Raw genomic sequence first — 16,685 nt, forward strand, 5'->3', positions numbered from 1 at the left:
ATGAAATATATTATGTGTAAACAGTAGAAAAGTAGCATTGCACAAATTGATCACTACAAATTAAAAAAAAAAAATCAAATTATTTGAGACAATATTTCTAAAATTAATGATTTAAAACTATTGCATGGGAAATGAGGAAGCTGATATTGCAATATAATTTGGGTCTCCACCTAGCAGCAGAAACAGATCTTATATGGTTAAAAAACTATTAAAAAAAAACAAAACAGAACAATATCCACACAGAGTCAGATCATTATTGTGTCCCATTTAACTCCTTCCACGAGGAAAGCAACAAAATTTGTGAGTTGATCCCAATCAATTCAAGGTTCATGATTCTAACCATAAACCATTTTTTTTTAAAAGGAAAAGAAATATGACACTTAATATTTATATTAAAAGTTTTAAATCAGAGTCTTCTATTCCATAATTTTGTTTGTTTCTTTATTTTAAGGATTTTACGGCGCTAGCAACTCATTAAGGTCAGTAATGATCGCCAATAAAAAGGAAGAATATGGGATAGTAAAAATTCTAGAATTACAACTGAAGCACCCAAGAAAAGGGAAGACAAAGGGGAATTGGTCCAAATAGGAAAAACAGATATAGATTCTAAGAACACACTATCAAAGTACTTAGTTTGAATCACCTAAAAGTGTCATCCAGACACAAGCACAGGTCCCCACAAAGAGTATTACACTCAAATGTTTACACATCATGTATAATATGTAAACAAAATGATATAGTGCATAACAGATGATATACAAGACAAAAAAAAAATCATCTAAAAAAAACTCTAACTATACATTTGACTGTTTCCCTCCCAGCCAGGGTATCCAGCCACGGCCATGACAAAACCAAGTAATCTCATCCCAAGACAAAGACAGAAAGCAAGTTAGAAAACAAATATTAGGGGGATAGAGACATAGTAAGTGCCTCCCTATCCACTACGGGAGGTCAGGAACCTCGCCCAGCATAGTTTTGCATTTATATCACATTTTCAGAAATTGTTAGAATCTCAGCATATAAAATACATAGAACTAAATGGCAAGTTTAACAAATGTATAAAGGTTAAATGTATATTTAAATTATATATAATATCTACATAAATGGTTAAATATAAAATAAAAATGTTTAGGTAATTGAAACTCCAGATAAATTGCTCTCTTGAATTGGGAGAAAAAAAAAAGTAAAACCTGTTTATTTTCTGAAACATAATAAACACACATTTTAGTCAAACATGAACTTATTTTTTTTTTCTTGATTTAAACAATTTCAAGTGGTCTATCTCAATGCTCCCTATCTGCAACAACAATCAACAAATTCTTTTAAACGAATAAACATAGTAGATCTTGCAATAATGATGGCACAATGGAATGCAACATGGGAAAACTATCAAAAACTTTTATCACTTTTGATGAGTCTCAACAAAGTATATATTCCATATACTCAACCTTGAATTTACTGCCTCGTGTATTCTTTCATAAGTATTTTGAATATAACACTTTTAAAAAACCCATCTCAGATAACAGGAGTACACGTTTCAAGACAACCACAATTGCTGTGACGTTACACTGCCATTGATGATGAGAAATGAATGACATGACAAAAATAGCATTGCATACCATGATTTAACGCCCCCCCCCCCCCCCACAAAATAAAACAACAAAAAGAAAAAACAAAAAAAGCTAGCAGTTTTGGGTTTTGTTTTTATGTTTTGTTTTTAAGGGTTTTACGGCGCTTGCAACACATTTAGGTTATATCAGCGCCAGTAAAAAGGAAGAAAATGGGATAGTAAAAAGTTATAGAATTACAATAAAAGCACCCAAGAAAAAGTAAGACATAGGGGAACTGGGAACAAATAGGGATCAGATGTAGATTCCAAGAGCAGACCACCAATGCACTTAGTTTGAGATCACCTAAAAGTCTCATCCAGACACAAGCACAGGTCCCATCTAAGAGGAATACACTCAAATGTTTACCAATCATTTAATATAATATGTAAACTCAACATAATACAATGCATAACAGAGAGATGATTTACAAGGAAAAAAATATCATCTCCCAAAACTATAACTATACATTCGACTGTTTCCCTCCCAGCCAAGGAGCTCCGGCAAGGATCAGGACAAAACTAAGTAATCTCATTCCAAGACAATGACAGGAAACAATTGGGAAACGGGTATGGGGGGATAGAAGACACAGCATGTACCTCCCTGCCCACTATGGGAGGTCAGGATCCCCACCCAGAGTTTTGGGTTTTATCTTGTCGATAAATGAAAGCAAATAAGTCGAAATTATTGCATCTCTTGACTGACTTGGAAAAATCATTTTATCATCAATTATAGTTTGGTCCTGATGCTTTTGATATGACTTTGTTCCCATATATCAGAATAAGGTAAATAAATTATGCTAACGTATCAATACTGGATCTATTTAATTTCACTTCTTTGTCATTTTCATTTCAGACAAGCTTATGATAGCAGTCAAGAGAAATCCCTCCTTTGGTTTTTGCCAACGAGTCCAAAATGAAATATATTTTAGAATAATTAAAAACCAGTATTCTAATTAGTTAGGCTCACAAAAACTGAGGTAGGACAAAATGCCCATGGATGACCCAATAAAGATCATCTTTCAAAACTTTCAACTACATTCTAATCATTCAAATACCATCTCTATTATTTCACATGGTTCAAGCTACACACTCCTGTCTTGTAGAACAAAGGAAGAGATTCATCATGCAAGACAGTATTCTAAAAAAACACACGGTCAATGAGTTTCATTACCGGTTTATTTTTTTTAATAACAAACAATACTCTTTCTAATACTACGTATGGGAAGCAATGTGTGCTTTGAACGTTTAACTTGCATCATCAAAATCATTTACCTGATGTTAATACTGTACGATCCAAAATTATACCAAAAGAAAAAAGAGAATTGTATAAAGCATATGGCAAAATTCTATAAAAATTACAAAAAGAAATACTTTGTTAAAATATTTGTGTATTTATACATCATAAATCGTCATTTTCGATGAGCCATTGTTCATATTGTTTTCTCAATTGGTCCCACAGCATCAACCCGATTGTTGTGTGAGGTCCAAGCCTGAGGTAGGAAGGTGCCCACCCTTTGTAGAAACCCATGATGCCCTCAGCCTTCAGAATCTTCCAGAAACAATCGAAGACACCGGAGTATAAGGCCCCTTTGTTATTTGCTGCCACTGGCTGGTTGTAGAGACGGGTAGAAATGACGTCAAACGGTGTCATGAATAATGTCACAGCTACACCTCCTATCATACTGGCTGATAAAGTCGTCATCCAACTGTTTGGTTTAAAAACCTGACAAAGTGATTATCAAAAAATAAGTATTAGATGGAATGATATGAAAATAATCAACATACACTGTCTGAAACTTTAATGTTTAATCCCCCAAAAAAGCAAAAAAACATACCAGTATGTGAAGAAATGTTAAGCTTCAATAAATTACATAAGATAATTGTTAATATTTTGGGTGAATCTTTCATCGTAATAAATCCTCATACATTTAAGAATACAGGATCAAATGGACATTATAAAATAAGTACCAGATGGAATAATCAGTGCTCTTAATTTTCACATTTTGGCGGAATTCCACCTTTTCCAGCATCACATACATTTTTGCCGTCATATCCGATGTTCATTTTTTTGCTTTAGCATAGTCTTAGAGTTTGCTTTAATATTTCATGAATGGAGATCACGTACTTCAGGCGGAAAAATCAATGCCATCATATCGTATGTTATGTTACATGAACTCCGTAGATTCTCCAAGTTTTATGACGTACGTCAATCAAGACAGGCTGGCACCAAGTGTCAAACGTGACACAAGATGAGTAGTTGTCTTGGATAAGATGATGATGGTCGACCGGATAGGGGAAAGGGATGGGAGCAGATGATGTTTTAGGGACTTTTATTTATTTATTCTACATATTTATTGATTTTATAAATATGGAATTCTTAAAACAATTCTAATAAAAATGAGAGAGAGAGAGAGAGAGAGAGAGAGAGAGAGAGAGAGAGAGAGAGAGAGAGAGAGAGAGAGAGAGAGAGAGAGAGAGAGAGAGAGAGCAAGAGAGAGAGAGAGATAAATAAATCAATATAACATTCTCTCTTTCTCTCCCAATCTCTCGTTCTCATTTATCCTCTCATCATTATCTCTCCTTCACTTTCCCCTCCCTTTAGCCGTTATTTTATCATCGAATTTATCTGATTACAGTGAAATAATATATTACAGTAAGGAAGTATAATCGACTTTGGAAAGAAAGAATGAATATCTGATTTTTAGTTTAATCTTTTATATATTTTTATTTTGCAATTTATTTAAAATTCATGAATCTAAGTTGTATAACCACTTGGTTGCAACAACCAAGAAGTTCTAGCATAAGGCATGATATTGTTATGACCTTTGAGCCAAGATTTTATCATCATCTCTTTATGCAGTGGTAACACTGTTGGTGTTATAAATTGTATGGTTCATAGGATATTTGCAACTTATAAAATATTCCTTAAAATTAAAGTATCTTGTGCTCAATTGGATGTGTGTATGATTGTATTAATATGTATATCGCCTAAAAATTTATAGTTTAATGTATCATTTTTTATTTTGTTTTAGTTTGATTGATGGACGGATGATATTTTCTTTCCTTTTGACAAATTGTCATTATCATCACTGGTAGCCATCTTTGCTTTCTCTAGTAACTTATTTGCCAACTATGGAATGTGTGTTTATTTTTTTTTGGTATTTCCCCGATTGTAAAGATCATTTTTCTTTTTTGATAATCATAGGTTACCTGTCGTAACTAAGGTGGAAATCTGACGAGGCTGATTTTTCGGACTTTTAGACTATCGCCTATTAAGAGAACTGAATAATCTGTGATTAATCAAAATATGCTGCCGAAAGCTTTAATCCAAATAAAAACCTATGTGAAGAAATATCAAGCTACCATTACATTAGACTTAGATAGATGATCGTTAATTTTTCTGGTGACTCCATGAAAGGAAATTGGAACAAATGTATGGTGATAAAAATAAAAGACGGCACACGGTTATATAGTTATTTCTTACATTGCTGACAAGGTGATGTCCAGATGAAGCAGTACAGTGCCCAAAATTGAAAAATTTAGTGTGAAAAGAATAGATGGGGTTAGAAGCTATCCAGCACACCCCATAATGCACTGGATGTCACTATTCAATAAATGATATCTCAAAATAAACAACAAGAATGTTTTAAACAAAAAGAAGAAACAATTAGACTGCCTATCAGACGGCTCCTTCCTATTCATTTCTAATCTCTCTGAATAATGATGATGATCACAGTTTAATTTGAGCAGTCAAAGGGTTTTTCCAAGCACCAACTTTCCCACATAGCATTTCAAATACAGAATTAGCTTTGTTCATGAGACAAGCAGCAAAATATCATTGAGAAAGTTATGGCTCATGAATCCACAGACATTAACCTTTTATTTACCAGGAGTTTATGGAAAACACATGCGTAATTTACCAAGATAAGGGGCATTAACCCTGGAGATGATTTCATGACTGACTTCAATAAAAAATTAATTTAAAAAAAAGTTGTTGTCTGATTTATTCCAAATATGTTGCAAATGAAAGGGGAAAGAAGAAAGTTTTATATCAAACACAATTTGAGGCATCCAGGATGCTACAAGTGTAAAAATGAATTAATAAAAACCCAGAAATTCATTTGGTACGCGACCCCTCTCTCTACTTTTGCTGTCCCTGTCATTACTGTCTGATAAGTCGTCAATTGAATCGCTATGAGAAGGAATATCATCATTGTGATCATATTCAATGTCACTTTCATTACCAATCCCTTCGTCAACTGGGGAGTCTAAGTCAATCTGGTCAGTTTGTGATATGAGATTGTTCAGAAAATTGAAAGCCATTTTTCGGAAAAATTGCTGCTTCGAAATGAAACAAGGTATAGATTTCCAGTAAAAAGGAAACTAAAGGTATTACCTTTAACTTCGCATTACAAAGAGTTCCACAGTGAAGCAAGTCCAAATATGAGGTGAAAATGGGAATTATTTAGGTGTTGCTATCACCAGCAGTGAAGCGGGTGATCTGGTATAATTTAAGGGCAGGCAATGGGTGGCCATGTAGTAAATTATCGGTTAAACAAGCAAATGGTTTGACAACTATAATTGAAGTTATTAACTGGAAAAATGAACAAAACAAGCTATCTTCTTGCTGATACCGCTATCCCAGTTTCTCTTGTATCTTCTTGACATAAAAGTATTACAAGACAAAACAGAGGTGCTTTTGGAGACATTTTGGTAACGAATGTCCCATGATACTTGTTATTTATTATAACTCACCTTCATTTCTTCAATCAAATGTTTGGACTGTGAAAATGTAGACAATTGTGCCGCTGACCCAACTGTCACTCTAGCCATAGCACCAGACACACCACGCCACAAACCTAATAATCCTCCCTCACTGTAAATAGACTGATTCAAAGAAAATGTTCAAAGCGTATCTTTAATTTTTTTTACCAATTCAAATAAATAATTTAATTGCAAAATGTCTAACTGAACAAGACAGTATCAAATAAGTAAATCAATCTAATTGTAAATCAATTCAAGTCAATCTGCCAATTAAATCATTATGAAATGCTTAATAGCATGACATGTTGGTATCCAGATGATGTGGACAAATGCATCAATAATTGGTGGAATTAACTACCTTTTCAATGATGAGGAAATGGATAATATATGGGACGAATTGCTGTCATTACAGATGTTCAGCTGCCTCTAATTTCACAAATACTTGAGATCTGATCACTTTGACACAACTTTGTTGACTTCACTATAGTCCAAACTGTCATAGAAATCATTAAAAGGCGATTTTATAATTACTTTCTGATTGTAAGTTATAAATGCGGCTATGTGGTCATGTGGTATGATATTCTCCTTTGGACTGGACAATCCAGGGTTCAAGTCCCGCTCTGAGCAGCACATAGTTGAGTCCTTGGAAAAGGCTCTTTATTCACATCCTCTAACCTTACTCATGTGGAAAAAGAGTACATGATCGTTAGCAGTCTTGTCTCTGTTGGAAAAAAATTTGCAATATCGACTAACAGGTGTCATGTCTCGCTCTACATGATAAGAGTCAATGTTGTCTCAGGATCCCTTGTAAAGTGATTTGAGCATGTTTAGTGGATATAGCAATACATAAATGTTCAAGTTTTGTGTTTGTTTTTTAAAATTCTTTATTTTACTTTATCTATTCATTATTTTTATTTTAGCAAACTGCCTTTTGGATGATATTGACATAGTAAATGAGCTGGAGAATATTTTTGATTCACTAAATTCAAGAATCCTGCCATAGAAAATAAAATGGTGGTAATTACAGTGCAACTCCTGGATAACGACATTGCCCTGGACCGGATAATTATGTCGTTATTCTGGGGTTTTCAAGGTGACAGAAAAAGGGTGTGTGATGATACCGGTGAATAAACAACAATGCGATGTGCGCAGATTCACGCATTATTATTATTATTATTATTATTATTATTATTATTATTTATTATTATTATTATATATTATTATTATATATTATTATTATTATTATTATTATTATTATTATTATTATTATTATTATTATTATTATATTATTATCATCATTACTATCAGTATTCCTATCATCATTATTACTGCTATTTGGACAATAAAGATTATTATTATTATTACTATTATTATTATCTAGTTTTGATTTTAATTAAAATAAAATCCATGCCATACTGCTGAAGAGTTTGAATACAGAAATTTTCATTTAAATGCACCAAAATTTACAAGCACTTAACAATGAGTAGATCTACATCTTGCGATATAAAAAAACCCCAACAAATTAGGTATTACCTACAATACGATCAAATGAAAATCACAAAGTGAAAAAGGCTGTTATTGTTTTCCCCGCTATTCCAACATATAAGGGACCATAAATATCCACAATTGCCCCCATTGGACACAGTATTGCCTGATATCAGTCAACATTCACTGACCTCAGACAGGTAGCTAACATGGAAGGTTAATGGCCTTGGGAGTTCCATCCACTGAAAAGCTTCTTTTGCTGTGGTTCCACATGAACAAGTGCTGATTCCACGCAGTTTAATAAACATTTGTTCTGATCAGTCGGTAACAAAGCGATCTCATTGGGACGGAAAAAAGACGTTTTTGATTGATTACTGTTATAATGATGTGGCTAAACAGGGTTTTACAAAAATGTATGTCGCTATTTTGGGGTCTTTATTACTAATAATATATAGCAAAAAAAAAAAAAAAAGAAATCGGGACCTGAGGTCAATGTCGCTATCCAGGGGTTGTCGTTATCCAGAGGTTGCACTGTATTAGGCCTACATGAAAACGTTCATTGTGATTTTGTTGTATTGAACAATCCAATTTAAATGTATTTAAGACAGTCATTTCTACATTTCCAAGAACAGCTCACCTTAAAAGCATCAGACATTGATTTATGAGGATGCTGATGACCAACGGCTATTTCTTGGTTTGCTTGGGCTTGAAGGTGCGTTTTTACCTAAACGGTGAGATTAAGGAATGGAGGGTTATGGGGGAGGGGGATGAGGGAAGCTGTCAATTGAAATTGAAATGTGAAGCCAAAAAAAACAAACAAATGATAATGCTTTGATTCAATTGCTTAAATGAACTTTATATCTGTATCGCCCCTTCTCCTTACTTTGCTCTTTAACATAAATGAATGGCACTATTAATAAATTTACTTTTATAACAAATAACAACTATTACTAAATCTACTTTCATAACAAATAATAATTTAGTAAAAAGGCTATTTCTGAGGCACATGAATGTAATTCCATGAAAAATACTCAACATATGTCGAGTCCAATGTTTAAAAATAAAATAAAAAATCACCAAATAAAAAGGACTCCCAAAAATGGAACCGACGCATCCAGAGACGGCCCCTGCTGCCACATTTCTGATAAAGCTCTGATTTCCATTCTTGTCTTTGGTCAAGCCTAAGTTCACTTGAACCTGTAAATATATTCAAATGTACGTATATTATATCATCTTATATCTTATTATATCTTATATTAGAATCAATCTTTCAACAAGATGTCAGTATGACTCATTGTCTCGATCTTTGATATTTTGTCTGAATTCAAAGAAGCTGAAAATTGAATTTCAAGTCTTAATCATAAAATTTTAATAAGATTAACATGCTTTTTTTTTTTTAGAAGAATAAATAATATTTCTTAAGACTGTCAGACAAATAAAAATCTTCATATTTCTTCGTCACATAAGTCTATAAAATAATGCAAATTACAAGCAAGAGAATAATTTTAGCTAAAACAACAGAAGCAGATTAAATGGAACACCCTCAAACCACCAACCTACCTGAAAAGAACCAAGTCGAGTCCCATTCATAAAGAATTGATACCACAGAGCAGGAACAAGGCCACTCTGCAGAGACAACAACCCGTCTGTTTTGGCTATGGTGTAGAAGGCATGGAATGGATTTCTGTAGTGTATCTGGGAAATAACCAAATCAAAATGTAAACTTTAAAAATCCACAATTGAGTCATTTAGGTCAGAAAACATAACATTTTTGTTATTGTTGTCATTGCTATTTCTAGGGAAACATTGCCTGGATAAATAATGAATCAAGTTTATATCACATTTTGGAGATATATTGGCATATTCTATTATGGTCATAAAAGTGTCCTTCCAATTAAAAAGAGATATGGCTTTGAAATTAATAAAAAGTAAAGATTAATTACCTAAACAAATTCCATGTGTAAATGTAAGGAAGACGTATTATAAAGGTGACAATAAATCTTCTACTTATAAAGAAATCTCTCTAGAAGAAAATTCAAAGCAAATCGTTGGGTGTGAATCATAGTTATCAAATTTAAAAGTCAAAATAGTTTAAGATAGAAAATTGTTTAATGGATTTTGAGCCTTTTCTTAAGTCTTGACGCTGCTCATTACTTGCCTGACAGGAGGGGAGAGCTCCAAAGGAAATAAATATTAGTGAAATAAAGGCATTAGACACAACTATCCAAAAACTTACAGAGTATTGTCCAAGGGCTTTAAGCTCCCCTTGTAGTTGCATCCGAGTCTTGACAACCTCTAAGGGGTTGGTGAAAAGTGCAGCACCACAAGTTGCCATTCCTCCGAGCATAAACTCTACTGTGTTGTTATTCTTCTTCATGATTATTTCAATATACCTGTCTCACTGCTAAATTCTGATTTTAAGAAGAGGAAATAAATAGAATGTTTTTAAAGCAAAATTAAGACCTAAACTCATGGCTAAATGGTGAAGCTGCCTTAGGTGGTAGTCATAAAAAAAATGTCAGGAACTGAAAAATTAATAAATAATGATATTTGGGACAGTTTTAATTAATTAAAGATATCTTAGTGAGATTCACAGAAAATAACAGAATCGAGTGCTGAATCTTTCTTATTTTGTTTTATCTTATTTTAAAGTTGACTTTTTTCACAAAGCCACATTCAATTTTTTAAAAAGTCTTGTAACCTGTCTATTATATAAAAATTCTATATTTTATCCACTGATTAAAGGGGCAGGTCCGAAACGATTATTAAGTTTACGTGTCACAGAATTAAATGAAATGAAGCAGATACTCTTCTCGATGGTGATAAGAAATAAAGATATAAATTAAAAAACAAACAAAATACAAACAAATTTTTTAAAAAACCCGAACTACGAGTCAATGTTCAAGAATGCATTGTGGTGATATCTACAGTCCACATCGAGGTTACCATATTAAGCACACTCCAAGTACAACTCTTAACTCTCTGCAATTTCATTTTTTTCAAATTTTGTTGTTGTTTTTCTGACTTTCCTCGACATCTTTCTTATACCTGTTACTGTTATTGCTTACCACTGCATTATTTCTATTAATCACACAGTATGCTTAGAAACATACTGTTAGGTTGATGTCAGCTCTCTACCGGATAATCATGTGGATCAATCAACTATATGCCGAGTGTGCTACCTTGGGTGTGTGTTGTTCAACTTGTAACCAAATCTCCATAGCATAACAAAGTTGTTAATAAATACCGTTCAGAATTGATTAAAAGTGATACCTGATTCTAATCTTAATTCTGTTTAGGTCTTTTTTTAAAAAATGAACCCCCCCCTCCCCCCAGAAAACCCAAACCCAATCATGAGCACATTAGATGTCCTCAATGCACTTTATAAGGGTTAATCCAATCTCAAACCATACTGAACATTAAAGACGAGAGATGGTGTCTGTAAAGTGCTTTTATAATTAAAAAAAACAAAAGACAACGTTGCTACCAGCTCACTTTACACATGAGAATGGAGAGAAAATGTGAGTAAAACGCCTTTTATGATATCTCAGCTTTGTACCCCCCCCCCCCCTCTGTATATTGATTCCAGGATCTTAAACTCACAATCCGAGTGTCATACCACTTGACTACAAAGCCAGACTACTGAAAGTGTTATTAAATACGCCCTTTGTCATTAATATGACAAACATATAGCATCTGATGACACAGGCCTCATGTAAAACAAACCAAAGGTAAAGCAAACGTAGTATAAATCTCAATTTAGGACGATTATGACAAGCAAAACAATATTTCTTCACTACTCAACTCTAGTTTATTCAAGAAGGAAAACACAGTCTTCAAAATATCAGTGCAACTTAAATGAGGAAGACATTAGCTGCAAAAAAAATGGTTGGGATGATGGAGTAGAGCATATATTAACTCAAGGTCAAGTATGTGTGTATGAATATGAAATTATAATGTATGAGTGTATGGCAAAATACAATATCTTTCTTAAAATGCTGAACTTGAAACGGAATGCACTGAATGGGTTGGTTTCAATATGAAAAATCTTTCCAAATAAATGAAAATAATCAAAAGAAGGCTTGGGCAACAAAAATGGTTGACCACTTCATTTTCATGAATTAGAATCGGGTGCCCTCACCACCACGTACTTCTTCACATTCAAATCAGTGTTATAATGCAAACAGTCAAAAGTTGCCATGATTTGTTGCAATCCTTGCTTGAATAGATTTCAATCTTTAATAATAATGTTTCAATCTTAGCATATATACATGATTTAAAATACAATAACAATAATTAGAATGATTGACGGAAGTCTAAAGTCCAAGTCCAAATATTCACCTAGAAAGACAACACATCTGCTCTGTTAATCGCAAGTAAACCGATGAGTAGAGCAGTAAATACGAGATATATCCAGAAAGAACTTATACATACAATCAAAACAATTCTAATATACAAAACATCGTCAGGTAACCCGATAAAATCACTCGTTTTGGATGCTTGTCCAGCTCCCGACAACCTAGCAGACAGCGTATCAGCAAGTGGAGGTCGAAGGTTCGCGTTTCGTTTTAATTTGGTTAGAGAATTTTAGAATTTCAACGTCAAACTCCCTACCTTCAAATGAAGAGAGCTATCTGTATCGGAAGCAGAATGAGATTAGATTATTCGGATGCATAGAATTAAACGAATGAGAATACGTACGAAGTCTAAAAAGGTCCACCAATGAAAGCATTCAGCGCCATTTTGTTGTTGGCTGAGAATGTAGTAATTACCATTCATTTGGTATCTATGTCAACATAACGACACAAGAAAAACAACAAACAATATCAAAATCCACAATAAAATGTTTCAGAACTGTTGCGTATAATTTATGGCACAACGAAGCTGTCAAAAAATGAAGTTAGAGAATGTGTGTAATCATGTATTATAATAACATGTAATGTGTTTTCCAACCACCACATCATCTACTACTACAACCACCACCACAATATCATCACTAACACTACTACTACAACCACCAGCCCCACATCATTATCACTACCACTACTACTACACCACCACCAGCACATCATCATCACTAGCACTACTACAATCACCACAACCACATCGTCATCACTACCACTACTACTGCAACCACCACCACCACCATATCATCATCATTACCACTACTACCACAACCACCACCACCACTACTACTACAACCACCACCACATCACTACCTCAACTACTACAACCACCACCACAATATCATCACTACCACTACTACTACAACCACCACAACCACATCGTCATCACGACCACTACTACTACAACCACCACCATATCATTACCATTACCACTACTACTACAACCCCCACTACCACCATATCATTACCATTACCACTACTACTGCAACCACCACTACCACCATATCATCACCGTTACAACTACTACTACAACCACCACAACCACATCATCATCACTACCACTACTACTACAACCACCACCACATCATCATCACTATCACTACTACTACAACTACAACCACCACCACATTATCATCACTACCACTACTACTACTGCAACCACCACCACCATATCATCATCATTGAAATATCTTTTTCGCGGCGGTGGTGGGGTTTTAAAAATTTTTTATTCTCTATTGTCTTCTGGCACTTTTCTACTCACTTCATATCTTGTTGTTACCAACATAAGTGCCTGCTCCACTCACTTTTCTGAATTAAAAAATTCACCCCATATACCGGAGCATACTCAATGTCTCAATCGTTTCTATGTTATGTGTTTGTGTTGAGAATATTGGCGATTAAGCTTAACTGCTGGTCAAAAATAACTTCGCGATGGTTATTGTTTTTTGCCATCCGCGTTTATGAGTAATACTCACTAAACTGTATTAACCTGACTATAAACGAGCATGGTTACACAAAGTTTGTGTGTTGGTCCCTTTTCCTTAGCCAAGAGCATACTATCTATAGATAGTATGCAGATGACGTCACTCAGGCCTTTGTTATTGTTTTTGCCATCCGCGTTTGTGAGTTGTTCTCACTAAACTGTATTAACTAGACTATAAAAGTTCATGGTTACACAGAGTTTGTGTGTCGGACCAACACACAAACTCTGTGTAACCATGAACTTTTATAGTCTGGTTAATACAGTTTAGTGAGAACAACTCACAAACGCGGATGGCAAAAACAATAACAAAGGCCTGAGTGACGTCATCTGCATACTATCTATATGTACGAATGTATGAGTGTATGTGTATGTATGTAGTATGTATGTATATGTGTGTGTGTGTGTGTGTGTGCTATGCATGTCAAGGTTAAAGATATATGTTTGTACATCAAACATACATGAGTACATTTAAGTTGTTATACTATCTTTACCACGTGTATCATTATTGTAATCTTTCAATCAATTTAATATTAAGGGCATTCAAGGGATTTTATCCTATTTCTCCCTATACCATATGATATGTTATGTTATGTTATACACACAGTCACAAACACACACATACACACACACACACAAACACATACATGAGCACTAGTGACGGTATGAGAATACTTACTAGTTCTGCCCGTCAAATCAATCGCACCAAATACACACAACTGTGTGTACCATTTTACCGTTTATTGGCTGATTGGAGACCTATCGCCTATCCCTATCACCTAACTGGCGGTCTAAACTATGACACAATAAGAGCAAAGTGATGTCAATTGCATTTGTTCTCTATTTGCTCATACACAAAACACACACACACACGCACGCGCGCGCGTGCACACACACACACACACACACACACACACGCACGCACTCGAAGAAGACTTCGATGGAAAGCTATAAATATAGATAGTATGCAGATGACGTCACTCAGGCCTTTGTTATTGTTTTTGCCATCCGCGTCTGTAAGTTGTTCTCACTAAACTGTATTAACCAGACTATAAAAGTTCATGGTTACACAGAGTTTGTGTGTTGGTCCGTTATACTTCCGGATGGCAATGTTGCGAACTCCTTGGCCAAGCGCCTTCTATCTATAGATAGTTCGAAGATGACGTCACTCAGGCCTTTGTTATTGTTTTTGCCATCCGCGTTTGTGAGTTGTTCTCACTAAACTGTATTAACCAGACTATAAAAGTCCATGGTTACACATAGTTTGTGTGTTGGTCCGTTATACTTCCGGATGGCAATGTTGTGAACTTCTTGGCCAAGCGCATTCTATCTATAGTCTGGCAAATACAGTTTAGTGAAAATTACTCATGAACATGGATGGCAAAAAAACAATAACAAAGACCTGAGTGACGTCAACTTCGTTCTATCTATTGATTTCCGTTGGAATTATATAAAGTTGCAAATTTCGTATTTGTACAACCCTGCTTCCCCCCCCCCCTCCCCCATCTCCCACCCCCTCCCACCCTCCCTAAACAAAATATACGCACAAAAAAAAACAAAAACAAACAAAAAACAAAACAAAACAGATATAAAACAAAAAGTGAAAACAAAACACACAAACAAACAGACAAGCAAACAAACACAACCCCCCCCCCCCCCCCGCGAAAAACGACCCTTTCACCCCCCCCCCCAAAAAAAAAATAAAAAATAAAAAAAAGAAAACAAAAAACCAACACACACAAACAAATAAAAAAAAAAATAAATAAATAAATAAAAAATAAAAATAAAATAAAATAAAAGATTGATCTATTTACAAAGTGGTAAAATGATGTTCTCAAAACTCACGCAAATAGAAAATGCTGTAGATATCTAATAACCCAACACAATCCAATACATACAATCCTTTGTTGCATTGCGAGCTCACACACAGCTGTTGGTATAAATGAACTTTGAATAACATTTGTTCTCGTTTTTATACCCTATATCCAAGGTGAATGCCCTGCCTATATCTAATACCCCTTGATAGTCGTAACTTAATAACTGGCTCTAAACTATCGGAACAATGGCGGGCGACCTTATGAAATATTTCTCCGACGAGCATAAAAGTGTATCCAGAGGAGAAAAACATTATAAATATGAGAATGTTTTCACTTATATACATTCTGATCACATGATATATGAAAAGTTCTAGCCAGCATGAAGAATAAAAAGTACCGATTTTCCTTGTTTAGAACCATGCTGCTCGCTGTTTCTGGGCGACTGACATTAGACTATTGAATCCAATTGTCTGTCATATGGTAATAACTTATATACATAGAATGAGGCGAGGATGACGTTACTGAGGCCTTTGTTAATGGTTTTTTTTTGCCATCCACTTTAAAAAAGAGCGGACATTTTGGGACAACAAGGTGTTCACTTTTAAGCAGATGTTGAAATTAAAAGCATTGACTTTAGGGCTAGTTTAGCATCCTGTCATTCTTCAGGAATTAATGTCTGGATGAGCCAGCCAGATGCTAAAAATTGATTTAAAATTTAAACGATCAGATTTTCAGCTTTTGTTCGCCCCACTATATTACCAGACTGAGGCAGTAAGTCACATATATAATATAAACAATCAGTGCTGATGATGACAAAAAGTGAAAAAGGAGGAACGTTTGCCTTTCAGCTCCATTTTAATGACGGGGGTGGGGGGTGGGGGGTGGGAGGGGGGTGGAAACGAATAAATATGAGTTAGATCATATCAGTAATTTATTTGTTTTGTTTTTCAGGGTTTTACGGCACTTGCAACACATTAAGGTCATATCAGCGCCAGTAAAAAGGAAGAAAATGGGATAGTAAAAAGTTGTAGAATTACAATAAAGCATCCAAGAAAAGGGAAGACAAAGGGGAATTGGTTCAAATAAGAAACAGGTGTAGATTCCAAAAGCACTCAATCAAAGTA

General features: G+C 34.5%; 1 protein-coding gene across 3 annotated transcripts; it reads right to left on the reverse strand.

The window, feature by feature from the left end:
* Positions 1 to 427: 427 nt before the first annotated feature.
* On the reverse strand, positions 428 to 15,688 carry LOC144973501 (solute carrier family 25 member 35-like). Of its 3 annotated transcripts, none has more exons than XM_078916001.1 (7): positions 12,200 to 12,408; positions 10,095 to 10,269; positions 9,419 to 9,553; positions 8,936 to 9,055; positions 8,496 to 8,582; positions 6,365 to 6,496; positions 428 to 3,332 (listed from the first exon to the last, which is right to left on the reverse strand). In XM_078916001.1, the coding sequence occupies exons 2-7, from the start codon at positions 10,233 to 10,235 to the stop codon at positions 3,009 to 3,011; spliced, it is 939 nt and encodes a 312-aa protein (XP_078772127.1). In that variant the 5' UTR covers positions 10,236 to 10,269; positions 12,200 to 12,408; the 3' UTR covers positions 428 to 3,008. The 3 variants fall into 3 exon arrangements, with proteins under 3 accessions (XP_078772127.1, XP_078772130.1, XP_078772129.1); XM_078916004.1 differs by lacking the exon at positions 12,200 to 12,408 and adding an exon at positions 15,590 to 15,688 and having other exon boundaries at positions 1,244 to 3,332; XM_078916003.1 differs by having other exon boundaries at positions 1,244 to 3,332; positions 12,293 to 12,388.
* Positions 15,689 to 16,685: the final 997 nt, after the last annotated feature.

Source organism: Berghia stephanieae, chromosome 5, assembly GCF_034508935.2.
Source record: "Berghia stephanieae isolate SIO BIC M18660-M18661 chromosome 5, UCSD_Bste_1.3, whole genome shotgun sequence".
Lineage (NCBI taxonomy): Eukaryota > Metazoa > Mollusca > Gastropoda > Nudibranchia > Aeolidiidae > Berghia > Berghia stephanieae.

What these genes read in the sequence shown, in the direction of transcription:
- LOC144973501 (XM_078916001.1), bottom strand. Translation starts at nt 10,235, where the DNA reads ATGAAGAAGAATAACAACACAGTAGAGTTTATGCTCGGAGGAATGGCA. An exon ending in CTCGACTTGGTTCTTTTCAG is followed by an intron (nt 9,056 to 9,418) that starts GTAGGTTGGTGG and finishes ATATATTTACAG; the next exon opens with GTTCAAGTGAACTTAGGCTT. An exon ending in ATTTGATTGAAGAAATGAAG is followed by an intron (nt 3,333 to 6,364) that starts GTGAGTTATAAT and finishes TCACTTTGTCAG; the next exon opens with GTTTTTAAACCAAACAGTTG.